The sequence below is a fragment of the Drosophila navojoa genome, chromosome X, assembly GCF_054131105.1.
Source record: "Drosophila navojoa isolate 15081-1374.11 chromosome X, UAZ_NAV_1.0, whole genome shotgun sequence".
In the NCBI taxonomy this organism is placed as follows: domain Eukaryota; kingdom Metazoa; phylum Arthropoda; class Insecta; order Diptera; family Drosophilidae; genus Drosophila; species Drosophila navojoa.
Window position 1 is genome coordinate 3,109,765 of NC_142895.1, and position 27,833 is coordinate 3,137,597.

Consider the following 27,833-nt stretch of genomic DNA (forward strand, 5'->3'; position numbering starts at 1 on the left):
GACCAATGCTCCATTGAATGTAGCTTAAAAACAACAATAGATAACTCACAAATAGAAAGTATTTAATATGTTCTATTGGACAATACCAGCCAGAAATTCAGTGAGAACGTCGTGGAGAATCATAGCACGCAGCTTTAGCTCGCGAGTACTACAGGGTGTATCGTTGGCCGCCGCACTTATCATAAACTATCGTCTATCGCTTATCGTCTATCGTTAACTAAAGAACGTGTCGAGACTTTTGTTGTTTTCTCAATCATTCATTCATTGCGAAATTCCAAAATCAGATAGGTCAACCTGAACAAAAATATACAAAAAACAAAAAAAAGAACGCAGCAATGTCACATTTCACATGCATCAATTGCGATGCGCGCTTCGCCAACGCAGACATACAGAGGGAGCACTACAAAACAGATTGGCACCGTTACAATCTGAAGAGGCGCGTGGCTCAATTGCCGCCCGTCACTGCGGAAGAGTTCCAGCAGCGTGTGCTAAGTGCCCGGAGTGCGACGGAGTCGGCTATCGAGGAGCAGCAGATGAGCATCTATTGCACCGCCTGTCGCAAACAGTTCGGCAACCAGAAGGCGCATGACAATCACCTTAACAGCAAGAGGCACAAGGAGGCGCTGGTGCGATTAGAGCGGCAGCAGGCAGACTCGGACAGCGTATCAGATGTGTGTGTCAAGAGCATTGTGGAGCCGCGTCCGCACCCGGCGTTGGCGGCAGCCGCTGCGGGCAAAGGACGCCTTGCATTCGCGGAACGGGCAATGCAGGTGGATGCGGACGAGGATGATGACGACGACTTTGAGGACATCGAAGAGGAGGAGGTAGGTGTCAGCTATGAGTTAAACTAAAAGCCATTAAACTTCAATTGCTATTTTCAGGTCGATTCGGATGAATGGGATAAAATAGCCGAGAATCCGCTGACCGAGCGCGACTGCCTCTTCTGTAACCACCAGAGCGAGGACCTGGTGGAGAACCTGAAACACATGTCGTTGGCACATTCATTTTTCATTCCCGACACCGAATACTGCACAGACATCGAGGGCCTGCTTTACTATCTGGGCGAGAAGGTGGCCAACTACTTCATTTGCCTGTGGTGCAACGATCGTGGCAAAACCTTCTATTCCCTGGATGCTGTCCGCAAGCACATGATCGACAAGGGCCACTGCCAGATGCTGCACGAAGGAGTCGCCTTGGCCGAGTATGCCGAATATTATGACTACAGCGCAAGTTATCCAGATCATGTAAGTATCGAGCCAAATCGATATCGTACGTTCAGCTCAACACTATCGATATAAAAAAAACGGCTCTTCCATCGTATTTGAAACTGGGGCTATTCTAATTGGATCCTCCTCATTTTTGTTTCTTGCAGAAAGAGGGCATGGACATTGACGAAGAGGTTGTACCCGATCTACTCGACGGCGATGAATATCAATTGGTTTTGCCCTCTGGCGCCGTTATCGGCCATCGGTCGTTGCTCCGCTACTACAAGCAGCGCCTGCATCCGACTCGTACAGTTGCCATCAAGAAATCGGATCGTAAGCTGCATCGCGTGCTGAGCGAGTATCGAGCACTCGGTTGGACCCAGACACAGCAACAGGCAGCGGCGCGTAAGGCGCGCGACATTCATCTAATGAAGCGCGTGCAGTCCAAGTGGCAGATGCAGCTGGGCACCAAGGCCAATAAGCTGCAGAAGCACTATCGCGCCCAGGTGCTAATCTAGGAACGCATAAATGAAGTACAATTTGTGTGGCATAGAATATTTTCTTTTGTTGTTCACGCTTCTCAAGCAAAATTGGTTTTCATTTGAAAATTACTGCGCAATTGGTCTTCAAATAAAATTACATAATTTAAATTAAAAATTAAATAAAATTTACTTTTGATTTTGTATAAGTAAAATTATTTCGTTATGGTTACATTAAATTTATGCATTTAAAACTAGGTAAAAAAAAAAAAACGTTCTAATTAATCAGAACTCTCTTGCTAACTGTAAACGCGATGAGCAATGCGTGTTTGCGTGCGTGTGTGTGGGTGTGCGTGTATGAGCGAAACGCTTGCACGGTGAAAGCATGACTTAAATAAACCGATGCGTGTGTGTGTGTGTGTGAGTGTTTGTGTAAATTTCTGCTAGCTTTGATGTGTATGTGTGTTTGGATGGAGGTGCAATAAATAGCAGTGTCCGCTGGCGAGCTAAGAGAACGGAAACAGGCGCGCACACACAAAGGAGAGAGAGAAAGAGAAGCACAACAGCTGGCTGCTCAGACTTTTGTGTGTGTGTGTGTGGTGTAAAAAAAAAAAACGTACAGTAATTAAAATGAAACATTTTAAAGTATAGTATATATAGACGGCAGGTAACGCTAATGTATAACTACAGGATTCTGTTGAACACATACGCCCACCATGGGCGACGACGAAGAGGCATCGCTGCTGGCACCGGCTGTAGAGCTGACGCTGCCGCTGCCACCACCGCTGGACGTTGCTGCCGGCGCTGGCAGCGCAGCCAACGATGATGATGTCGACGCAGAAGCTGGCATCTGCATGGGCAGCGGCAGCGGAGCTAACGGCTGCGGATGATAGAGTAGTACCCCGTATGAGGCTGGCCCGGAGCCAGCTGGAGGTCCACCAGCAGCAGAGGCGCTGATAACGCTCGAATCGGTCATCATCAGATGCGAGGCAGCGGCGGACATGTTGCCATAATGATGCATCAGGTCGAGCGGCAGGGACGCTGGCGCATAGCTGTGATGCGGCTGCGGCTGTGTCGGCAGTTGCATTTGTTGATGTGCGGCGGGTGGTGGCAGCGGCGGCAGAAGCAACGACGTCGGCTGTGGTGGCGGTTGTACTACATTGCCGTTATGCTTAATGCTGCTGAAATTCTGGTGTGGCGCGATGCCGACGCCGCTGTTGCGCATGCGCCCAAATGGCGTCTGCCCGAGACGCAGCGCTGCCGCTGCCATAGTCGCGGCCGAGACGGGCGGCAGCGGTGGCGGCGGCATCTGTTGTTGCCCCAGCGGCGGATCACAGTCCATGGCGTGCGGATAGCTGTTGCCCATATAAATATTGCGGCGACCGCTGCTGACGCCGACGCCGCTGCTGCTGCTATGATTTAAGCTACTCAGACTGTTATTATTGTTTATGTTAATGTTGTTATTGCTGCTGCTGTTAAGGCTGTTGAGGCTGCTGCTGCTGTTCGCTGTTGTCGCTGACTGCGGCTGCAGACTGAGCGCCGAAAAGTTCATCGCAGTGGCATTGCTGTTGTTGTTGCTGCTGTTACTACTGCTGCTGCAACTGTTGTTGTTCGCATGGTGCAATAGCAGACCTGTAAGAGCAAAAGTTCAATTATGTAAAAATTGTCAATAAATGTTAGGCCAAAAATGTTAGTGTTGCCATATTGCCAAAGTTATCGCTTAGCTTTTTTTTGTTGATTATATCATAAATTTTTATTGAAGGGTTTTTTCGCTTTTTTTTTGTCATTTTTGTTGTTTGCTTTTAGTTTTCATTTTAAATTGTTTTTCTTGGGTTCTTTTCTCTTTTTAACTTATTTAGTAATCATCCATAAATTATTTCATACTCATTAAACTTAAACCATCAGCTTTACGTTATATATATATATATATATATATGTATGTATATATATAAATGCCACAAATGCGTGAGAGTGTATGTGTATGTATGTGTATGTGTGTTTGTTTTTCTCTTGATTAAATTGTTAAACTAAATGCTTTACATTTTCAACCAGTTTCTCTTGTTTTTCTTCTACTTCGTATTTCATCTTTTTTTTTCTCATTTTCATTTTGCAATACTGTTTCGTTAAGTGTAGTTGTTATTGCATTGCTCTTCGTCGCCATTTTGCGAGCAGCCATTTGCTAGTTAACATTGGGCTTTAATCAAAATGTTACTGCATATCTTGAAGCGTTTTCACTGATCGCATTTGCATTTGCGCATTCATTTTTATTTATTTTATTTTTATTTTTTGGTTATTGTTAAATTTTGTTTGCATGTTTTCTAAATATGTTTTTTTCTTTTACTTTTTGGGTTTCTTTTCGTGGCCTAAATCTAAATGCTTGCAATGAATTTTCATTTAAATTTTATGATTTCGTCTTTAGCTTTTCTTTTCTCTATGCAATTTTTCATTCATTTCTCAACTCAAGTATGTATATGAGTGTGTGTATGTGTATGTGTATGTGTGTGTGTGTGTGTGTGTGTGTCTGTATGTGTGTATGTATGTATATGTGTGTCTATTGTAATTGTAACTTAAATTTAAAACACTCTATCGGCCTTTGCTTTAAATATTTTACACAACTTTTTAGTTTTTTTTCCTTCTTTCAGTTTTATTTATTAATTATTTGTTAAATTCTTGAATTGTTGTTTACTCGGGTGCTAAACGCTAAATTGTTGAATTATACAAACACATATACAATACATATGCAACTCACATCTCTGTCTCTGCCGCTGTCTATCTCTCTCCCTCTTTCTCACTATCATTCTATTGATTTCCTCTTTTAAAGTTCGTTTTCGATTTCAATTACTTCCTTTATGTATATATGTTTACACAAATATCTGTATAAATGTGTATACGTGTGTGTGTGTATGTGTGGGTGTTAGTGTATTTGTTAAATGCTAAAGTTGGTTTAATCTTGGTTTGCTTTAGTACTAATTTATGTTTCTGTTTTATGCAATGCTATCGATTTGTTCGTATTTCCATTTAAATTATTAATATATTTTATAATTATTAATATTATGCCTAACGTTAATTATTTCGTTTGCTTTGTTTTATTTTTTTTTATTATTTCTTTTTTGCTATTTTTACACACCTAAAAACTATGATTTGTGTTTAGATTTTGGTATTTTCTGTATGATTTTTCTTATATTTTATTTTCTATTTATTTTTTGGTACAAAAAAAATGTTTTTTCAAGAATGTTTTACTGTCATGCGACAAAGCTTCTGTTAAACTGCGCAGATTGGCTGATCCGTTATTTAACATTAACTGATCTTTTATTTAACATTGCTTTAACCATTGTATTGAAGCACGATTAGCTTTGTTTACGTATGCAATGAACGTGTGTGTGTTTGGGTATGCGTACGTGTCTTTGCGTGTGTGTAGGAGAGCGCTGCACTAGTTTGTTTACTCCATAGTTACATTTAATGTCATTAACATGTCGATCGCAGCAGACGAAAGAGAGAGAGAGAGAGCGAACACGCTCTCCTTGCTGCTTCAACTCATTTGCCATTGCGAACGACATTGAAGGATGAAACCACTCGATTCTGCGACAACAGAAGAGAGAAGTGAACAAAAGCGAGTGCGCTGCGCAATACTTTGTAATTAGGTTCAATTTGTGTCATTGAGCGAAATATCAATATCGGGTTGAAAATTTTCAAGAAATTCTCTTCAATGCCATTGCATATAAATTTCGTTTACACTGTGTACAGGGATTCGCAGAGTGTAGTGGCCTAACAGAACGAAGGTGTGTGTGTAAGTGTATATGTGTGTGTATTTTGTGGTTGTGCGGAGTGAAGTGAAAAGCGTAAACAACCAAAAGAGTAGGCAAACAAGACGACAGTTGACAGTGTCTCTGTATGTGTGAGTGAGTCTCTGTATGTGTGTGTGTATGCTTTACTGTTAAGTCTTGTTTCTTAATGCTTTGGGTTTCCTTTGAATGTTAAATGTTATTAGCGGCTATGCGCTGTTGATTCAATACCCACAGACACATACACATAAATGTATTATTTAGCCATGTACACACTTCTATATATGCATTTACTGTTCTGTATGTATGGCTGAACGCTGTTAATATGCAAATGTTAATGTACTGTTTAACTTATAATTTTATTACATATATTATCATATATATTTATTTTTCGTATATATAGTTATGTTTATATACATATATATATGTATGTGTACATATACATATTTATGTATGGCAGTCATTAAGAAAGTCGTTAAGGATTCCTTGTTTTATGTGTTGCTTAAATGTTTAACAGTTTTTACTTTTAAATTTTTGTTTTATTTTTATTAGGTTTATTTTTTTTTTCTCTTTTGTCTTAGTTTACAATACTAGGGGCCTAATTGCTTATAAATAAATGCTTAACTGTTAGCGACAATTATTTAAAAAAAAAAGTCACGCAAAACTAAACGAAACAAGTTAAAAAAAAAAATAGTCAATTTTATTACTATTTTCTTTTTTTTTTTTTTCTTTTCATTTCCATTTCTTTTATTCTTTGGAGCGTGTCTAAATTTACGTCGTTTATATTTATGTATACTAGGTGCGAAAAAAATATATAGATATATCCATATATATATATTATATTATTTAATATATATATATACATATATAATCACATACACATATATATGTAAATATTTATTTGGAAAAAAAAAATAAGTTTACTTAATGCGCCACACATTAGGAAAATAGCGTGTATTTTGGGTGGAGCTGGAGCCTCTGGCTATTTACAATAAGAGATGGCCTTAGCCTTACATAACGTGCGCAATGGAAACGCTTTCGTTCAAACTGAACGAAATATCATATATGGCATCGAATAACAGTTTCGGTTTATTCCCTGTTATTGTTTTTGTTGCTTAACTAGCTGCTTCCATTGCGCTGACGCCGCTGCTGCTACTGCACTGTCGTCGTCGTCGTCGTCGTCGTCGCTGCTGCTGCGCTGTCTCCTTCGCTGTCCATTTTCACTGTTATCCTGAGTACTTTATAACTAATTTGCGTTTGTTTTTGTTGTTACGGCTGACGTTGCTCCCGGTATTGCAACTGTTGTTGTTGTTGCTGGTCATCGGCGCTCGTCTGCTTCGTTGTTTTTGTTATTTTTGTAACATGCACGCGCAAAGTGATTTTTTTTTTGTGTGGGCATTTTTTAGTGTAATTTTAGTGAAATTTTTTTTCAGATTTTTTTTTTTTTTTTTTTTTTTTTTGTGTATATTAGAAAAAGAGAGCATAATAATTGTAGGCAAAAATTAGTTGCGTTTCTTTTTTATCTTCCGCTTGCTTATGCCTTGTAAGTAGAAATGAATACAAATATAAAATTATATATAATAAAAAAAAATTATATGAATGAATAAACAAACAAAAAAAATATCTACGTTTGACAACACTGTTTGTGGGAGAAGGTGCTACCGTTAAGAAAATGAAAGAACACTTACAATTTATATATAATAATTATATATGCTTAATAATATGTATAAATGCAACTAAATCTTTTCTTTTTATCAGATAGTAACAGAAATCATAATTGTTATATATATGTATATAATATAATATAATATATAATATATTATATATGTATATATAAATATAATACTTAATTTTAACATTTTTTTTTTTAGCTATAATTCAATTTTTAATTTTGTTGTTGTCCTTATTTAACAGATTGGTTTACTTTTTTTTTTGTTGTAAAACAAAACTTATTTCAATTTGTTCAGATCGAATTATTTCTTTTACGCACACACACTCACACACACACACGCACTCTCTCACATGTACATATATTTACAGGCATGCAGCAAATTAATCGAACAACATAAAATCTAAACAGTACAAAATATATACTAAATACTAAAATAAATACTGTACGTTTTACAAATTTTATACTATTTATTATTATAATTAAAAAAAAAAAAATTAAATAAATAAATGATACGAAAACATTTTAGATTTCTATAGCTTCGTAAATTGAATTGAACTTAAAATGAATATCTAATAAATAAAAAAAAATATATCGAGTCATACTTAAATAGTTATCGTTATCGATCAACAAAACTGTTTTAACAATGGCAAATGTTATAAAACACTCAACAAATTCAATAACTCAATAGTTATCGATGAGCATCGATCAATTCATTGCTATCGATAACAAATTGCATAAACATTTGCTTTGAACTAACTCCAATTTGATCAATTATCGTTTCTTATCGATAAATAGCTCTATTTTTTCGATTTCGATATTTTCAAATAATAAGAAAGAGAGAAAGACAGAGAGAGAGAGGAGCACACAACAAATAAAAGCAACAAAAATTCGCTACAACACAAGAGGGTGGCAAAAAGGGGAGAGAGAGAGAGAGAGAGAGAGAGGGAGGGGGTCTGGATCAAGGGGAAACACTCAACACTTACCCAAACATTGGGGATCAATGGCGCCGCTGTTGCTGCTGGAGACGAGCGACTGCTGCTGCTGCTGGTTGGAGACGCCGCCGATGCTGTTGCTGCCACCCGACGATGAGGAGTTGACTGCTGCAATGGCTGCCGCAGCTGCCGCTGCGCTGGAGGAGACGACACTGCTGCTACTGCTGCTGCTAGCGTTCAGTCCGCTGCTAGTGCCGCTGGCACTACCACCAGCGCCGGGTCCTGCGCCGCCACTGCCAGCTGCAGTTAGGCTGCTGCCGCCACCACCACCACCACCGGCACCGCCGCCACCAGCGGACGAGCTGCCACCCGAGCCGCTGCCACCGGCGCCGGCATTCGCAGTGGCGCCTGCGCCGCTCGTATTGGTCGACTCGTCGGTGGTGCGCTTGAAGAAGTTGTGCTGCAAGGCGTAGTAGGGAGTGACTCGTGTCTTCGGATCAAAGTCGAGCATGCGCAATATCAGATCCTTGAACTTTAGATAGTCGGACACGGAATGTCCCGGCTCATCGAGACGCCTGCCAGCCGGCCCGCCTGTCTCCACGCCGAGTATGTCGTGTAGCTTGCGGGAACCGGGCGGCTTATACTTGCGCCCATTGAGTGTCTTCTTTAGCACGTAGGAGCCATCGGTGACAATTTTGTCGAAGAACTTGCGCGTCTTATGCGCCTGATCCAACAGATACTTGGGCGGCATGCCCAGCACCTCGACAATCTTGTTCATCTGATCGAACTCGTTGCATCCGGAGAAGAGCGGCTCTCCGGTATGCATCTCCACCAGAATGCAGCCGAGCGACCACATATCGATGGCCAAATCGTATTGAATGCCCAGCAGCACCTCCGGTGAGCGATAGAAGCGCGACTGGATGTATTGATAGATCTGCAAAGAAGATTAGAGAGAACAAATTTTAGAATCGTAATACCCTCTTCACTCCCAATTTTACTTATCAAAATACTTACGCGCTGTCCCAGCTGACAGGAGCTGCCAAAGTCAACAATTTTGATGGCCGATCGCTTGGGATTGCATAGCAATATGTTCTCGGGCTTCAGATCACAGTGTATTATGTTCAGTTCGGGTGTGCTCAGGAACAGAAGAGCCGTGCACAGTTGCTGCGCAAATTTGCGCGTGAGGTTCAGCGAAACGCCACGGAAATTCGTGTTCCTCAATAGATCGTATAGATTATACGATAGTAGCTCGAAGACGAGGCACAGATGATTGCGCCACATAAAATGGCGCTTGAGCTTGACTGTAGAGAGACAAAGGGATTATATTATAGATAGATTGATTATCCCAAATTGTCTGTCATTCACTTACCGATATAGTATTTGTTTTCAGCATCCGCACGATTCATCATCTCGAGCAGTTTGACTTCGATTTGTGCCTGATTTAGGAACGGTTTCTTATTCTTAATTATCTTGATTGCCACATGGCATTGCTCCTCATGATCGTAGGCCTTGACCACTTGACCAAAACTGCCTTTGCCTGCGATTAGTGAATACAGTATAAATATATATGTATAAATATAGTGAATAAGTTAGTCATTTAGCCATTTGTTTAGCTAGTCATACGTACCGATGAGTGAATCAATCTCGTAGCGATCCAGAAACTTTTCGCCATTCTTGATGATATAGTCGTGATTATCATCATCGTAACCATCATTGTATAATTTGCGCTCCTTTTTATTTGACGAGTCATCGTCGCCTTGTGTCTGCTGGGCTCGGCGCTTCTTCTTTGCGTAGTATACCTTCATGTTTGTATTATTGTAGGTGATGAGTTATTTCCAAAAGAAATTTGTTAGTTTTTTTTTTAAATATATATATGAGTTAGATATAATCTGTCTAGAGATCTGTGAGAGTGAGTAGGTCTGACTGATCATGTTTTGCCTTTAAGTTTTGACAAACATTTTAAGGCACACTTTTTGTTTTTAAATACATGCCTAACGGTAAGCGATAGCTTATCTATCGATAGCTGGCACTGTTAATTGACAGACGACAACTGCTATAACGCAGTTTTGAGCCAACAGTGGCTTCAATTATAAATTAAAATGTTAATAACAGAAAAACTCAATGTTGCGCACACTACTAACGCAGCTTTGAGCTGAGCTAACAGTGATTAAACCAAATGCCTCTCGATTGCTTTGCATTTAAATATGAATTATTATACAGGTGCAAAGGCATTTACCTAAGTATATATGATATATAAATTGCCCAAATTAATGTTTTTATTTGTTACACTGATTTGGTCAACATTATAGTAACAGTCCCCTCCCCATCTCCTCATCCCTTTCATGTCTAGCTGTGGTTACACGCTTACACCTCTTCTGCACCCCTCCATTAGCTCTTACACCCTCTTGCCCAATACTTTGCTATGCTCATTGGCTTGGCGAAAAATTTTGTATGCAGCTGGTTGCTTGGCGAAAAAAAAAAGTTGTTGCTAACGCCGCATGCGAGCGTCGGTGCGAGCGAGAGCGCTGCACGTGCAAACAAGTTAAACAGAGCGAGGGCGAGGGCCAGTCGCCAGTCGCGAGAGCGCTTTTTGCAGCGCGTTGTACGTTGGTGTAACCAGACGGCCAGACACAGCGAGAGAGAGTAGGGAGAGGATGAGAGTGGCGCTCGCGAAATTCAACAACGCCTAAAAGACGACTGCACACAATTGCTGCGGCTGTGCTGTTGCTGCTGGCCGAGCGTTGTAGAAATATACGTGTGGAGCAATATGTGTGAAACAATGCTCGAAAATGGGTGTATGCTGAAGACGACGACGCTGACGTCGACGTCGACTGCGACTGTGGCTGCTGCTGCTGCTACTGCTGTTCGCTACTTCGTGTCGTTGTCTGCTACTGTTGCCTGGCAATGACGTTTCTAGCTTGTCGGACCTAGCAGACGCAACGTCACAGTTAATCGCGCGCTGCCACGCTCTCTCTCACTCTCTGTCTTTTCCATTCTCTCTCTCTCAATGTGTGTGTGTGTGTGTGTGTGCTTCAGCATAGCATACAAAGCAGCGACGTCAACGTCAAAGCCAGCGCCGGCAACTGCATTTGAGCTGATAAGACAGCAGCAACAACGTAACAAGTAACGGTGCATATATTTAGGCGCTTTGGGTTTGGTTCTGCTGCTGCAGCAGCTGCTGCTTGTGCCACGGCTTCTGCTTCTGCTGCAGACGTCTGCCTTTGTCTCTCCCTGCCCGTGTATGTGTGTGTGTGTGCAACAATTTGCCAGCCAATTAATTGTAACTGCTGTTGGCTCTGGCTAATCAGATGATCGACATTTTTTTTTTTATCGCAACTTTCACTTTAGACAAACATCTTGAACACTCTTTCCGTGTATTCATTTAAGCAGTTTTGCATTTTCTTACAAATTTATCTTGTTTAATTTATGTGGCTTACAACAAGTGAAAAGCAATTCAAGAAACGCAGAGCCGTTAATCGCGCAACCATTTGCATTTTAACAGTAAAATGCGAGTAAGAGTGCACTGGACGGGAGTGCTTGACTAGGAGATACCTTAAAAACTACCTCAATTAAAAAAAAAACTATATATTATTTGCAGAGCATAATAATGCGAAAGAGCTTAGCATATTAACAGTAAGAGACTGCGTCTATGTAAGGGAGGCTGCAAACGGTTACTAACAGAAGATGGAGCGCTGTTATGTTAACTACAAGATCGAGCGAAGGACAGAGAGCGAGAGAGTAGTGAACTTTCTGTGTGTTTCTGTTACTATGCTGTTAATAACATGCTGTAGAGTGACAGTGGGTGGCATTTGGCAACATTTCAGTTGCGAATTATTGACGCCTTTTCATGTTAACCGGGTCAAGGACAGGCACGCGCTGATCGCTAGCCAAATAAATGTTTGCCAAAAGGAAGACAGAGCTAGAGAGAATGCTAGGGAATATTATGTGTGTATATATTGCTTACCTCATTGATGTGCTTGTAGGTCTTTATCAGATCGACGCTCAGCTTTCGCAATGGTGCACTGGCCGGATCTCGAAAATGCGGGGGTATGCGTGCCTGCATGGCGCGCACCTCCGACGAAGACGAAGGACTAGAGTGCTACAAAGAGATAAAACAAGAGGAACAGAGAGAGAGAGAGAGGGAGTGTTTAAGGAGAGCTCAACTTAGGAATTATTTGCTAATGGCACTCACATGATGCATAACATCACGATGCGTGGCAGGCAGTTCCTCTTCGACCACAAAGCGTCCGTAGAGCGGCGCATGGCGCTGTCTGCCGCCGCCACCGCCGCCGCCCCCGCCGCCGGTCCCGCTACCCTGCGATGTGTCCACGGCGCCGCCGCTGGAACCATATCCAGCGGATACTGTAAAAGAGAGAAACAAAAAACAATTAATTATGTATAGGTGTAAGAGAAGGAGAGAGAGAGAGGGGAGAGATATTGTGCGAGTTCATTGACCGATTGCATCTGGGCACAGGTGTTGCACCTGCCGCGCACACACCTGAGGCAGCTGCCAAAAGCCCAAAAAACCCGCCCAGAATACGTTTTCCCCCCATCTAAATTTAGTACTAGACAACAACAAAAATAAGAACCAAAAAGTCCCAATGAGAAATATTACACAATATGCACACAAAGATCTTTGAACAAATATATATATATAATATATATATATATGTATATGTATATATATATAGTTCTTTGCGTCTCTGTTTTGCTCCGAATCAAAAATAGCACAAAAAGGGTAGAGGTAGAACAGGGGTCGGGGCACAAGGGACGGTGCTGCAGATCAAGAGGGACGCACTGAAACTGATATTGCATTTCGCAATTGCCGACAAGTGAATAGACAGCAAAGAGGAGAGACCAAGAGCCAAGAAACAGCAAAGAGGCAACGAGGTTACGAGGGAAGAGGCAGCCAGAAGGAAGCAGGAGAGAACGCACATTCAAATATTATTCAATAACGCTTGATAAACTTACTATCAAAGTTTACCATGAACTTTACTATGTACTCGCTCGAGAAAGGAATTCGACCGATATTTGTACATACCGTACGTAAAGTTAGCTTTAAGGTAGGTCTGCCTCTATGATCTACTTAACGATCTACTAGGGCGTTACCTATTCTAAGGAGGCTGCCCTGCATTGCTTTAAAGCGAGTCTGTTTCGGTAGTTTAAGAAGCTTTCAGCAGTTCTAAGTAACTTTATGCTAAAAACAAAGTTTACATTTAAACTAACTGTAAGCTATTGTGTAATTGAATACCCTGAAAGCTTCTTGTGCACTTGAAACTTGAGAGAATTGTTTAAAGATCCAGAATCGATAAGTTATCGAAACTTGCCACAGGTGCATACCAAGTACATTTCAGGTGGATAAACGAACTTAATACATATACATATCTTCCACAATACATGCAAAGCCTGAGCGATAAGCTTATCGGGGTATGACGAACGGTTCATTGTATCCATGCACCATAATTCTTAGACTTAAGACTTGGTGCTTACAGCTATATTGCGCTGGCCGCTGTGACAAGAAATGATGCTGATGCCGGGACTGGGTCTGATGATGACTCGTATCATTGCTGCTGATGCTGATTGTTGCCCTGAATCGGGAACTGGGATTGGCGGCAAAGCTCTTGATCGTATGCTGGCAATCGATTTGGGCGAGATAATGCGGCGGCTGTGGCTGTTGTTGCTGCTGCAGCAGTTGATAGCCATTGCCATTTCCCCCATTGCTCCAGTTGCTCCACGATGGACGCCAGGCGGACGACGACGTGGCGGTGACACCAACGGCAACAGCTGGCGGCGCAGCTGTCATCGTTCCCGTCGAGCTGCCGATCAGGCCGGGCTCATGGCCATGAGCCATCGAGGCGTTCATTGACTGCCAGTAGACCAAAGCCGTTGACATCGCGCGACTGAGTCAACGTCCGGAAGAAGCCAGAGACCTCGTCTATATTAATGGCTATATAAATATTTCCTTCCTTGCGCTCGTTATACACGTTCACGCACCGAAAAAAAAGCGAGTATATTCCGTTATGTGTAATGTCTGTACGTTTGTCGGAAATTTGGTCTATAAACTTGTGAGAGCAACTCTGGTCCTTTCCATAGGCTTAGGTGTAGAGCTCCATATAAAGGAGAGTTGCGATATTACAGATCCCCCCTCGAATTCGTGGATTATCGAAAGAACTTTTTAATCAGTTCATTTCCTGAGCTCATGTGTCATAATCTTACGGAACGTCTCTAGATATAGAGATAGACTCACAGGTTCTATAGATATCTAAATGGATTCTTATGGCTGTTGGTAACGTGAGCGAGCATCAGACAGTCGGTAGCATCCGACTGCAATATTTCAACTTGTTTTTTGTGAATTTCTTTTCGCTTTTTTTTTTTTTTTTTTTGTTGTTGTTTGTTATTCGCTTTCTTTATCTTTCTTTCGTTCTATTCGCACATCGCACAAATATTTCACACGCTATGCAAAAGTTCTTTTATAGCGAGATTCACTTTTATATATATATGTATATACATACATATATATATATATTTCACTCAAACAAAAATGTAAAGATCTTCAATGTATGATTGATAGCATTTGTGCTCCATGAATTAAACAATTTGTTTTCATTTCTCGTTGGATTCTATGCGAAACTCATACTACACCGAGCTCTATATATATATATATCTATATAGACTATCTAGTATATATATATATTTATATAGTTATTTTTCGGCTTGCGACTACTCGCGCGATCTGCGTCGCGTGAGATTTCAACGCGAACTGCGTCAATGTTTTTTTACAGCTAGAAAAATCATGTCGAGCGCAGTCTTCGTCTTTAGCTTTTTTTTTTTTGTTGGACGCACGTCTGTTTTATTTTTATGTCGAGACATTACGTTACGTTACATTACGTTACGTTTGCCGCTGCACATTTCTTGTTGCCTTCCCTTTGGCTGCTGTGCTGCCAAAAATTTGCCGTTGCTCTGCGCTCTCCTCTGATCGCCGATCCCCATCAAATGCATTTGATAATTTCGCCATTTCAACACGTTCTATTTCGATTGCTCTAAGTCGTAGAACGCCTGCAGCTTTGGCCGCTTGGCCAGAGTTGCCACCATTTCGCCTGTCATAGTTGATATTCATATGGACCAGAGTTGCCATCACTTGAACAAGTTTTCCGTTTGTGCACTTTAAAGTCAGAGTTGCCCCCTAAACCGAGATTTTATCGAATGATTTCAGCTTTAATACTTGAAAGCTTGAGAGCTTTAGAGTTGCCATCAATCAATCATTAGCGTTATTTTGGCAATATAGAAAATTGGATTTACGCATTGCCAATTATTAATTGACCAGAGCGGCTATCGGTCCAACTATTTTAGGGAATTCCAATAAAGTTTCTCAGATATTTAGATTTAGATTTTCACCTCTGTAAGTTTTTTTTTTAGAGCTGAGTTTTTACATCTATGTTCTCCACTCTGGCAAGCTTTCCAGCAGATTTTCCTTTTCGTAAGATCATTCAAGATTCTCATGTATGTTACGCATACAACTCTTTGCTCTCCGATAATTTTGAACTCTCTCTTTTGGATAACTCATCTTTTAATTTCAATTATCAGGTGAACGTGCAATTTCGAGAATATAGACAAAAAGCATATCTATCTATTTATGTGCTAGCCATGATGCATTAACACCCATACACCTCCCACACCGTCTTCCTACATTTTCTTTTGTTTTTGTCTCGATGAGGAAGTCAATAAGCAAACCAAAGCAAAGCAATCAAACAAGTGAAAACATTGCGCTCGGGAGCAATCGACTGCATAATACCCGTTCCCGGGTCAAAAACCGCTTCATTAAGCATTAATACTTTGGTATTTCCATGTAGGATAGGGAATTGAAATGATTTTAGGATCATAGCCGAGAGAGATATGGATCCTTTCTATAAATATACATAGACGGAAACTAGATGAACGATTGTACGAAAATTGTGCAATCATATCTTTTATTGCTCTGCTTGGAATAATTCCAGCTCAAGTTTGGGTTAGGGTAGATTCCAATGACCATCCCAGTATATTCCAGACTAGCCTCCTAGGAATTACTTGTCTTGGAAGAATTTATAGGACTCAACGCTACATTTGAGAAGATAGTAAGAACTTGGCTTAGATCACAAAAATAATTCTTCTGAATTCTAGTTTAATATCAACTAATTAAATCTAATTGGCCATTTGTTAAGTTTTGGAGTATGCGAACGGGACTCCCTTTCTAGTTTTCCTTATACATATATCGCATAGATATTTCCAACGTTAGACTTAGGGTATTCCAGCATCAGCGAAGCCTAAACTAAATTCCATTTCTTGTCTCGTTTATTATTAAATCAAAGTTGATCACTTGCCAATTTGTTGGGTTATGGAGCTAAATGGATGCTCCTCGTACGACCTACTGCTCCCTGGCATCTGCTCGATGATGACGATGATGATGATGCAGACGCTGCTGCTGCAAGTGTTTTGCTATTTATAGAAACGGTCGGGAGATTCACTGCGGTGATCCGTTTTCGTGCTTAGCTCTAGCGAAATGTGGTCTTCGTCGTCGCCGTCGTCGTCGTCGTCTTGGCCAATAATAGTCGCAACGACATTTTTCTCTTGACCAGGAGCATGGAGTAGGGGTACGTAGTGGAGGGGGAGCCGGCGATAGTTGAATGTATTTCACATCGATGCTAAATCCGGGCAATATTTGTTGTATGTGTATAAATATATTGCCCGGACGTTATCAACAAACGGACCTAGTGTAGAACCGCCCTCACTAGGGTCGCTGTTTGCCAAGTGAGTCATGAATGACCCATCAATGGGTGCAATTGTGTGACGCCTCCTATACCGTGCACCCATTGAAAGTGGCATTGAGTGCGGTATATTGCCTGCAAGACCATGCTTGTCACATGAGGGAAGGAATAGCGCATATCCATTCTATATAGTTGCTGCTTTAGCTCAGTACAGGTTAGCGTTTAGGCGAATACATTCGATGCTTACTCCAAAGCGTAATAAACACTTGACTTGCATTGAAGGGCAGACGCGAGGCGCCGTTGATAAAACGTTTTCGTGGAATCCAAATGCACTAAACAAATAGAGGGGAACTCCGGAAAGTCCAACAAGCGTAGCGCCTGCTACTTGCTAAATTGGCTCCTCCTCTCTCTCTCTCTCTCTCTCTCTCTCTCTCTCAATGAGCAAACAAAAGCTGCCTGATAAGTCATACACAACATACAACAACACAGCCACATACAGACGAGCACTTGTGCTATTTGTGAAGCGAGAAAGCAACAGGTGACAGCAGCTGCTTGCTATGACACGCGTGCGGTCTCAATACAGTGATCGCACTTTATCCCTGTTAAGTAGTTAACAGTGCACATTCTACTTACATTTCTGTTTGTTCTTATCCATAACAGCGCCGCTGTTAGTATCCTCCAATCTATACATCTGGATTTTCTTGTTGGTTTAATGCTTTTTATGCTGAATAATGATTATGATATATATATCTATATAGATATATATACCTAGATACAGTTATATATATATTCATACATATAATTATTATTCATATAAATATATTGCGTTTATTTGTTCATATATAATTTGCGTTTTGGTTGATCTTTTTTCTTATATTTGAAATTTACGTTTCATTTTTATTTCTTGTATAAATTAAATAAATTATTAACGTTGTTGCGGTAATTAATAAATTACTTCTCGTTGTTAATTTTGGTTACTGAATTTTTGTTGTTTTCTTTTTGTTCGTTTACCGTTATATATTTGTATATCGTGTGTGTATATATATAGTTTCTATATATATATATATTTTTTTTTTTTTTTTTAATTTTTTGGGCTGTTTTTTTTTATGTTGTATTCATATTTTAAATACTTGTTTTACACATACATACATATGTGTTACGTTAAATCTTGTGGATATATATACATATATATATATATTTCGTTTGTATTTATATAATTTGTATTTTAAAGTAATGAACACACTTTTTAAGTCTTTTGTTGGGGTTTTGCTTTTAATGTTATGTTGATGTTATGTGTATGTTAATGTTAATGCTTCTGCTGTTATGTGACTGCTGTTGTTATTGTAGCACACACAGACATAAATGTTTATTAACACAATTGTTAATGGTTGTTTGTGTTGTAGAATTTACGTTCTTCATCGAGACACGCACACAGATACGAATTTTCGCACACGCGCACACATGTTCATATTTTTGCAATCAATGTGCAAATCCATTGCGCACACCCACACACTGCCGTCGCGCACGTGTGTCTGTGGCGCTCTTCTTTTCTCGCTCTCACTATGCTTCTCTGTTTGTGTGTGTGCGCGCAAGCGCCCAAAATTAACGCAAAACTAAAAAAAAAAAAACAACAAAAATAACAACGGTCTCTCCCACTCTCCTTTCTTTGTTTTTGTTTTTTGTTTCGCACAAACACGGAGAGCCGCGCGCGAAAAGGAGAGCGAGCCTAACGACGAGCGTCCGCGCGTGAGAGCAGGCCGGACAGATAGTGGCCAATGCCAAAACGAAAAAAAAACTTTATTTTGGTTTTTTGTGGTATCTAAGTTATTGTTGTTGTCGTTAAAGTGTTTGTGTTATTATTCTTTATATTATATATATAGTAAGTGTTGTTGCTGTTGTTGTTGATACAAAGTACTACTCTGCACATTTTGCATGGGAACACACATTTCATGAGCGAATTAACGGAACAAAAAACATTTTAACGCACGATTTTTTATTTGTAGATATATGTATATAAACTGAACACAATTGTTGTAGTTGTAGCTGTAGCTGTAGCTGTTATTGTTGCTCCTGATGTCGTCTTGGAGAGCTGCAAAGAGTAACAGAATAAAGAAAAGCTTAGTTGGACAATTTTATGAAGAGCACGTTTACAGTTAAATACACAACGACAACAAAATAGCGCATAAAGAAAAGAACCAAATTCAATAACATTTTGCGCGGCGCAAAATAAAAAATAATAATAATAATAATGTGTAAAAGAAACCAAATAAAGGAAAAACACGCGCTGCTCACAAGAACACATACACTAAGATACTCGCACTCGCACTCGTCTCTCTCTCTCTCTCTCTGGCAAGCGCAGCAGGTGAACGAACGACACGCGACGCATGTGTGTCTGTCAGCATGCATGTATGTATGTGTGTCTGTGAGAGAGTGAGTTCTAATAGCAGCGAACAAGTTCAGTTGAGCGCCACGCGCACTCAAACACACACACACACACACACACACACATACGACAGCAGTGGCAGGCAGGCAGTAGCGTTCATAGAAAGCGCAGCTTGGCAGCGCTGCTGGCCGACTAAAAGCTTTTTGCTATAAGCAGACAGCTGTTAAGCGCCTGTTGCCAGGCAAAATTTGCGCTTTTTAATTAAAATGTGTGCGCAAATGTTTTAATGTGTTTAGCAGTCAACTCACACAAACACACATACCATAGAGAGCGGCGCAATACGGTGAAAGTGACCGCAAGTTTTAACCATTTACTGCTGTTATTGTTATTGTGATATATATATGTATGTATATATTTTGGCATTTGTTTGTGCTCACTGTTGCCAAGCAAATTGAACGAACAGTGTTGCCACATAATTGCAAATGCTGCTGCTGCTTGTTGCAAAAAAAAAAAAAATAAACATTACTCATGCACACACACACACTCACACATAGCCGGCACAAGTTCAGTGCAAGCCAAAAACCAGTTCCATCATGAATTATTCTTTTTAATTTCTCTGATTCACACGGTGCAAAAAAATAAGTTATTTTTATATGTCCACACATACATACTCAAGCACACACACAGCAAACAAAAACGATAAAAAAGTAAGTTTGTCGTATGCGTCACGACAAACGCAAGCCAAATGTTATTTGATAGTCATGCAGATAATATTGCCAACTTCTAAAGTAAGCTAAATCTGTTTATTTACATTCGAGCTTGATGCAATAAAAACCTTAATTAACTAATATCTACTTCAAAAACAGCTAATAATGACGCTAAAAAAAAAAGCCTAATTGGCTGCACTGACACTGACACCATACTACATGAAACTTGACGAATGCTGCCCACACGGACACACACGCACATACACACACCGAGTATGTTCATCAATCAAAACTAGCCGCATTCCCATCAAGGCAGCAACAGCTGCTGCTTATCAATTGCACGAGTTGTGCTTGTGACCGATGTGCTTGTGACGTCACAAATGTACCGACAATCAAGAGCAGCAAATACTCTGATCAAAAGCTAACTAACTGCTCGCATACATTGACAATGATGATATATATATATATACATATTTGCGTGTGCCTGTGTGCGTGTTTATTTTTAACCAGGCAGCAACAAAATTTCGCATGCATCATAATTTATTTTTGGTCTACGAGCAAAATCAAAGGCAGCAGCGGCAGCAGCAGCCCCCACGCAGAATCCCACACGACGCGCCAATTAAATTTTACGCGCAGCTGGCAACTCTGCATCTGGTGGGTGGTCGCTTACAGCCAGTGCTGTTCCCTTTCCTCTCTCACTCTCTCTTCATTTGATTTATTTATTTATTTTTTTTTTTTGTAACTAAAAGAAAACTTTAGCGATCCAGTCGTGTTTGACGTCAACACACAGCGGAGAGAGATATATAGATAGAGGAGGAAGAGAGTGAGAGCGCGTACTGCTTCTGCTTTCGCTTTGCACAAACTCACACACGCACAGGCAGCCTGGCGCTATCAGTGTTGCTCAATTAGCTATTTTTCTGCTATTTGGTGCAAGAAAAAATACTCTAATTTAAGATATCCCATTTTTATAGAACTCAAATATGTTAATAAATGAGTTGATTATAAGTATTGAAACATTTATGAAGAAATATGCGGATTTCTGACTCAGTCTATATCTCTAATGCTTCTGTCTATTTGGGGCTAGTTCTAGCTTATGTGTATCAGCACTATTTGTGCTCTGCCGTTGCCACTGCCACTGCCACTGCCACAGACAATCGTCGCTCTCCCTCTCTAACTTTATACACTGCGTTGTTTGTTTGTTTTTTTTCTCTCTCAGACGGATGGGCGCATGCTCTAGTCGCAGACGCGCGCGCGTCATGCGTGACCCAAATAGCCGCCATTGCTGCTTTACTTTACTTCGTCTAGTTCTGCTTCTTCTTCTATTTAATGGTCACACAAATCAGTAGAACTGAACCAAACAGACATAATAGAATTTAATACACATAGTTCCTACATATAAGTATCTGTGTATATGCTAAAATGTTAGAAAGTCTTTTGCGCAACAGTTAATAAATTTCTGTGACTGCGTCCGTGTCTGTCTGTCATTGTGTGTGTGAGTGAGAGAGTTCCCGTTTTTCGCTTTTGGGTGCGCGCAGCACCAAAAATACTTTGTAGGCGTTTTTCGGTGCGCGCTGCTTGCTGATAGCCACAAACATTTCTTTATTTTATATTTATTTTGTTTTGCACTTTTGAAAGCATTTTCTTAAATGGCTTGAAGAGCAGACGATTGAGCGAGACAGAGAACAGACAGCAAAATGCTTTCATTCCATTTCGTTTTTAATTTTCTTTCATTTCTTATTTATCTTCTTTTTTTTGTTAAGTGCGTAACGGAATGCCCGCTGGCATTCACACACACATATATACATAATAAATATATACATATATGAACGGCAAAATTTACATTCTCGCTACGTTTATTATACATACGCTCTCTCGCCTTTTGTTTGGTTCAAAGTTCAATGACCGATTTCGCCGCGTCGAATTCAGCGGCGCAGTCGCTGTTGCCCTCGAAGTTGACGACGACAGCGTCGCTGCCAATGCCTCTGCTATTGCTGCTGCTTGACAAACACACATACAGACAAGGTCAACGCAATAATCGAGTTGCCATTTTTTTTTTTATTTTTGCTTAAAACGCAATAACACAACACAATAACGGGCGCGCTTGCGTGTGTGCGTGCGTGCATCAATGACGCCGGCGCGCAACTTTGACAGTGGCATTGAAATTGCTAACAGCAGCAGAAGCAGCAGCAGCAACATGTCTGATCATGCAAGCGTCGCTGTTGCTGTCGCAATAGCGCGCTGCCTGCGCAACCAGAATAAATTCCAATTAGACAATTTCCGACTCTTTGACTAGCTCTCTCATTCCCGTTCCCTCTCTCTCTCTTTCTCTCTCTCACGGCCGTGCGCAACGAAATTGCGACTTTGCAAGAAAAATGTTTATGTTATTATTGCTGCACATTGTTGTTATTATTACGGTTTATTACACACGCATTTGCAAGTGCACACACACACACACACACACACACACACATAGCAGTTAACAGTGCTCGTGCTCTCTCGCTCTCTGCGTCTGATTAGAATTAATAACACAACAAAAGAAATTACGTTTTTTTTTTTCAATTTGCGCTTCTGCGAATTACTTTCACCTCCTCCTCAATTACCTACGACAATGACGCGGCTATTTTTCGTCTATCTATGCATGTGTGCGAGTGAACGTACATATGCGTGCGTATGTGTTGGGGTTTGTTTTTCGAAGCGCAGTTTTTGCAGTCTGCGCCACCCACCGCCAATAACAGCAGCAGCACGTGGAAAACGACGCCGCAGTTTTGACTGATTGAGCATTCAACTGTATAAAGCCTACTCCGCCCTCTTCCTCTCTCTCTCTCTCTCTCTCTCTCTCTCTCCTTGTTTCTATCACTCACGTTTTAGCTGCTGCGCCGTTGTCTTCTTCGCATTCACAGTTATTTGACTTGGCACAGCAATTGCTGCGCAATAATAACAATAATATAATAATAATAATAAATAGTATGACAAAGAAAATACCGACTAAATGCTGAAACACTACCCATCTCACTCGCTCTCTCTCCCTCTTTCTCTTACTCTGTTGATTAGAGTTGGAGACAGATAAATGCCTAATAAATCCATTAAAAATGTGAATTCAGTTTGAGTTTGCCGCTGGAGGCGTGGTAGTTTCTATAAAGTACATACATATGTACATATATAGAATCTTGTTCAGTATATACCTATCTATACTACTACTATATTTTATTAAATCAATTCCGTGAGCATTGCATACGTTTCGTGTTATTATCCAATACATTCGATATTTACGTCAATGGCCGACACTAGAACAAAACAGTGTTATAAATTGTATAAATATCTATACGTATTTATATATTACATTCTTGTAAAATGAATTGGAAATTCATTTGCCTTCTGCTCATCCCCTACTGCAGCATCTGCAGCTGCGGCTGGAATCCATGGCTTAGCTACAGTCGACTGAATGAATTGGGTAACAAGGAACTGATGCTGCTATTGCCAGGCGCACCAACATCAATATCAACATCAACATCTTTATCATCATCATTATCTTCATCTGCTTTGCCATCATCAATATCGTCACATCGAACCAGTAGCAATCAAAGCTGCCCACATGCCGCCACCAGAATAGCGGTAAAAGCCGCTCAGGTGGCAACAGCTGCACATGACGCCCAGTCAAATGCAGCCGAGAGCGCGGCCAAAGAGGCGCATAACCAATTGGCCGAGAAGGCCGCGCAGGCCTCCAAGGCCGTGCAAGCTGTGCTCAACGGTAAGCGGGCTCTGTTGGAAAATATCGAAAAGGAGTTGAAAATCGACGAGGAACTGCTGGCCAAGTTGCGCGGCTCGTTGCAGCACAGCGAAAGGGCTGCCGAGAAGACCGAGTGTGCTGCCAAAAAAGCCGAAGATGATCTGAATCGACTGCGCGAAATCGTTCGGCTTCTGAGCGGTAACGTGGCCACTGTGAATGCGCTCAACGAACAGGCCCAGATCGACTACAACGAGAAGGTCCAAATGCTAATGGCCGCCAAGGATCGATCCAAGCGCATCCATAAGGACATCGCCTGCGCCCGTGACGATTATCAGAAGGTGAAGGATGCCGCCGATCAGGCGGCGAGTGCCGCAGTCCAGGCCAAGCAGAAGGCGGTCCAAACTGTGACCGTTGACAGACGTACGATTCAGGCGCTGTTGCGTCGACGTCGACAGCAGCATCCCTTTTGGTCTGAAACCATATTCTCTTAGCTCTTACATCTGTATGGACATATCTATAAATCACATCTATATATCCATATCTATCTATTTAGATCATGTTGCACTTGAAGATCTCAGTGCATTATATGCAGATTGTTTCTTAAACAAATTTCGTGTATACTACATGCAATACAAATTAGGCTTTTACTCGAGATTTCAGTTCAGAGTTCTAATAAACAATGTGCTCAAAGCTCGCATTATGAGTTGGTTTCACATTCAACCTAATTCAATTTATCATTAATTTCCTTATCAATTATTATTTTATGTGCCAATAAGAAAACATATTAGCATTATTATATTTAAACAGCTCTCAAGCACTTTTAAATAAGCTTTTCTCAGAACTAACGACAAACATTATCCAATTGGGTTCTCAATAAGCCTAATCGTACTATAGACCTAATCATAAAATAATTATACAACACATTTAATGCGAAGAAAGTCGCAATTAACCATGAAAAGAACAATCGAACGAAGAGTTTACCTTATCTGTCTCTCTCTCTCTCTCTCTCTCGCTCATGCGAAGGAAATGCACCTGATTCCACAATAAACAATATATATATGTATATGTATTTGCAATTGCGATTTGCGCTTTTGTTTATGTTTATGGGGTAAAAGTATCGTTTGCATATTTAGCACAAATCCGTGAGCGTTTTCCCACGAAAGAAACAACAAAAAGAAGTAAACGAGAAGCAGGAATAACAATGGAAATTCATAAATAAACAAAACTACAAGGGCAAGTTAAGTGTGTAGATGTAAAGAACAATTAACGGGGAACGAAATGGAAATGGCATATAATGGAACACAGATGCAATAGTAATTGCTGTCTGAATGTATCGTTCCAATTGGTCCAATTGGCAAACAGCTGCTGCTGGAACCTTTCACATGCGCTTCCGTCCAGCTGTTGTGCTGTCCGTCGCAGCCAGCGGCAGCAGCACTGGCCAGCCCTTACCCTTAAAAAGGATTGAGCGAGAGCGCAAGCTTCTACTTATTGCTCTTGTGCTGCTGCTGCTGCTGCTGCTGTTGTTACCGGCAGCGTTGTTGAAAATTTCTGTTCAAATGAGCAGCAACAGTGCATGAGAGAGAGCGAGAGAGTACGAGCAAGTGCGCGCAAGTGAGCTAGGCGCAATGTGCGCTCATTCTCTCTCGATTGTTCTCTCGCTCCCAGTTTGTTGTTTGTTGGTGAATTTTTTTTTCTTGCTAAATAACAAATTGTAATTAAAAAGCAGCGAGAGTGAGATAAATACTGAAGGAGAGCGAGAGCGAGCGCGTGGCAAACATATTGCATTTGAGAATTCAACAATTTGGTAAAATGCATTTTATCAACAGCAAAAAAATAATCATAATAAAACAAATAACAGCGGGCGCTGCTCACGTCGCTCCGCAGTAGAGCCCTCGCAGTCACAGTCGGAAAAGCAGCATGAGAGCGCCGCGCTGTAGCTGTACAGGATTGTCGAACATGCGTATGTGTGTGTGTGTAGTGTGCTTGCTGTCAAATGGCGCTGCCCGCAGCGCTGCTGCTGCGGCGGCGTCAATGGCTTTTTAAAATTCTTGTTTGCCTTTTGCCAGCATTTGTATGAGTGTGTGATGTTGCTACCTGGCATGAACAATCACACACACATACACAGACGCACCGCAAAAACCACATGCCTTCCCAATCAGAAACAGAGAGGTGCACAAGCAGAAAATGCCGGCAAATCCAATATGTTTGCGGCGGCGGCGGTGGCGGCGCTGCCACCATCTGCGCGCAAAATGTAACACGGTGGCAACGCCAGCAGCGACGTTGACGCCAGCAGCAGCGGGTAACGCGTTCAACATAACCAAACAAATTTGATGCTGTTGACTGGCTGCGACTCACGCTCATACACACATACTCATGCATATGTGCATATCAATAAATACATGCATAAATAAAAGGCAGCACTTACATGTTGACTGTTACTGCTTGCTGCTGCTGCTGTTATTGTTGCTGTCGTTGTAGTAGTTGACGTTGTTGTTGTTACAAATTGTTGTCAATTTTGTTTGAGTTGTTGCTGCTGTCACTGTCGGCAGCGCCACAAAAAAACATGTTTCACTGGAAGCTAAAGACAACGGCGACGCTGCTTCTGCCTCTGCTGCTTACATACAGAGAGATACACGCACACACACAATATGTACATACTCATGTATGTATACAAATTTGCTTTTGCTTGTTTTTTTCTTTTCTTTTATACGTTTGTTGTTGCTTGCAGCTGAAAACGTTTAATGAAGAACAAAAAGGAACATGTACACACACACATGGGAAAGAGAAAAAGAAGGAGAGATATTAAAACATATATTCAACAATAACTTTAGCACACTGTAAAAAAAAAAACAGTTGGAAAAAGCGCTGTCGCACGCACACAGAGGTAGCGAAATGCGACGCTGCGGCTAACAAAAGAGCGCGTCGCAACAGCAGAGATGGACTAAAAAAAAAAAATCCGTACAAAAATGAGCATAAAAAAACAGACAAAAAGCGCTATGTAAGACACCGACTATTTTCCGATAACTATTTCTTCGTCTATAATGGTGCACTTTATAACTTTAGTTGGCTTAACAAAAAATTATATTAAAAACAAAAAATAAACGCAACACAATAACAAAAAATAAATGCACACACATACACCGATGCACGCACGCACAGTTCGTATAACGGTGGAACGGCGCAACGACGACGACAGCCGATAACGAGTACGAGCCGACGACGACGGTTTTTTCACCAACCTTTCTTACTGCTGCTGCTGCCACTGCTGCAGCGCTTAAAACATGCGCAAGCGACAAAAAAAAATTTAAAAAAAAGTAAAGAAATATAGCTGAAGCTAATGTAAGGCTTATTAGTAATGTAATTTGATTGATTTGATTTATAAATGTAATTTAATATTTTGTTTGTTGCCACACGCGAAAAGACGAAATCACGACAACAGCGACGACGACGGAAAAACGCGCGCTTACACGTCTGTACGTACCAAAGAGCAAAACGAAAATGAAGAGCAATGTAAAATACAAAAATACCAGCGCCAGTGCAAATACAAAAAAAATACTGTGCGAAACAGTGCTATTAAATGACACAAGGGGAACAGCGACAGTGTTGGTCAGTGTGCGCTTGCATTTCTGTTTTTCCAGCACGTTTATTTGCTTGCTTCGCTTTGAAGCTCCATTCCAAGCGTTAACACGCACACACTCGCACACAGACTCACACACATATACACACTGCTTGTATACTTGTTTTGATTTTATTATTTGGTTTTGGTTGGCAACCGGGCTCTGGCTACACCAGTGTTGTTAACTGGACGCCGCACACATGTCCCCTTTTAACTACATTTGCTTAGCGGCTTAAAGCCGATGCTTAATGATCCACTTTGATTGTATGCTCTTCTCTTTTCTTTCCTTTTTAAATCATAAGCTGTCAACACTGCGCCCAAAAAAAAAAAAGAAAAAAAACACACACACCCGACGCTTGAGAACTCACTTTACATGATGAATTCCGGCTTCCACTTATATGTAAGAAATGCACATGTCTTTCACTATATATAAGTTAATGCATTACTTTCCAATACTTTGTTTTAGGAATTTTCGTTCATTTCGAACAGTTTTTGTATTATTTTTATTACTCCACAAGAACAGGGCTGGCAGCTGCCAATAACTGCGCTTGCCAGGACTGCAACGCGTCCTATCGATATGCCGCGCATT

General features: G+C 40.9%; 4 protein-coding genes across 9 annotated transcripts in view; 3 read left to right on the forward strand and 1 right to left on the reverse strand.

The window, feature by feature from the left end:
• Spt7 (SAGA chromatin modifying complex subunit Spt7) overlaps positions 1-27,833 on the forward strand; it is an 80,718-nt gene that overhangs the window by 9,686 nt on the left and 43,199 nt on the right. The gene's annotated exons all lie outside the window — the stretch shown is intronic.
• On the forward strand, positions 192-1,872 carry LOC108656214 (cytoplasmic 60S subunit biogenesis factor ZNF622). Its single transcript, XM_018108210.3, has 3 exons — positions 192-824; positions 882-1,244; positions 1,373-1,872. The coding sequence occupies exons 1-3, from the start codon at positions 336-338 to the stop codon at positions 1,721-1,723; spliced, it is 1,203 nt and encodes a 400-aa protein (XP_017963699.1). The 5' UTR covers positions 192-335; the 3' UTR covers positions 1,724-1,872.
• Positions 1,850-27,800, reverse strand: mnb (minibrain). Of its 6 annotated transcripts, none has more exons than XM_089263588.1 (10): positions 27,613-27,800; positions 26,054-26,356; positions 17,445-18,900; positions 12,263-12,432; positions 12,035-12,169; positions 9,698-9,869; positions 9,440-9,607; positions 9,085-9,371; positions 8,122-9,004; positions 1,850-3,316 (listed from the first exon to the last, which is right to left on the reverse strand). In XM_089263588.1, the coding sequence occupies exons 3-10, from the start codon at positions 17,500-17,502 to the stop codon at positions 2,358-2,360; spliced, it is 2,832 nt and encodes a 943-aa protein (XP_089119714.1). In that variant the 5' UTR covers positions 17,503-18,900; positions 26,054-26,356; positions 27,613-27,800; the 3' UTR covers positions 1,850-2,357. The 6 variants fall into 6 exon arrangements, with proteins under 6 accessions (XP_089119714.1, XP_089119715.1, XP_089119717.1 ...); XM_089263589.1 differs by lacking the exon at positions 27,613-27,800 and adding an exon at positions 26,868-27,130; XM_089263591.1 differs by lacking the exon at positions 27,613-27,800 and adding an exon at positions 26,768-27,130.
• Positions 23,186-24,262, forward strand: LOC108655587 (uncharacterized). Its single transcript, XM_018107353.2, has one exon. It carries the CDS (start codon positions 23,253-23,255, stop codon positions 24,117-24,119), a length of 867 nt encoding a protein of 288 aa, XP_017962842.2. The 5' UTR covers positions 23,186-23,252; the 3' UTR covers positions 24,120-24,262.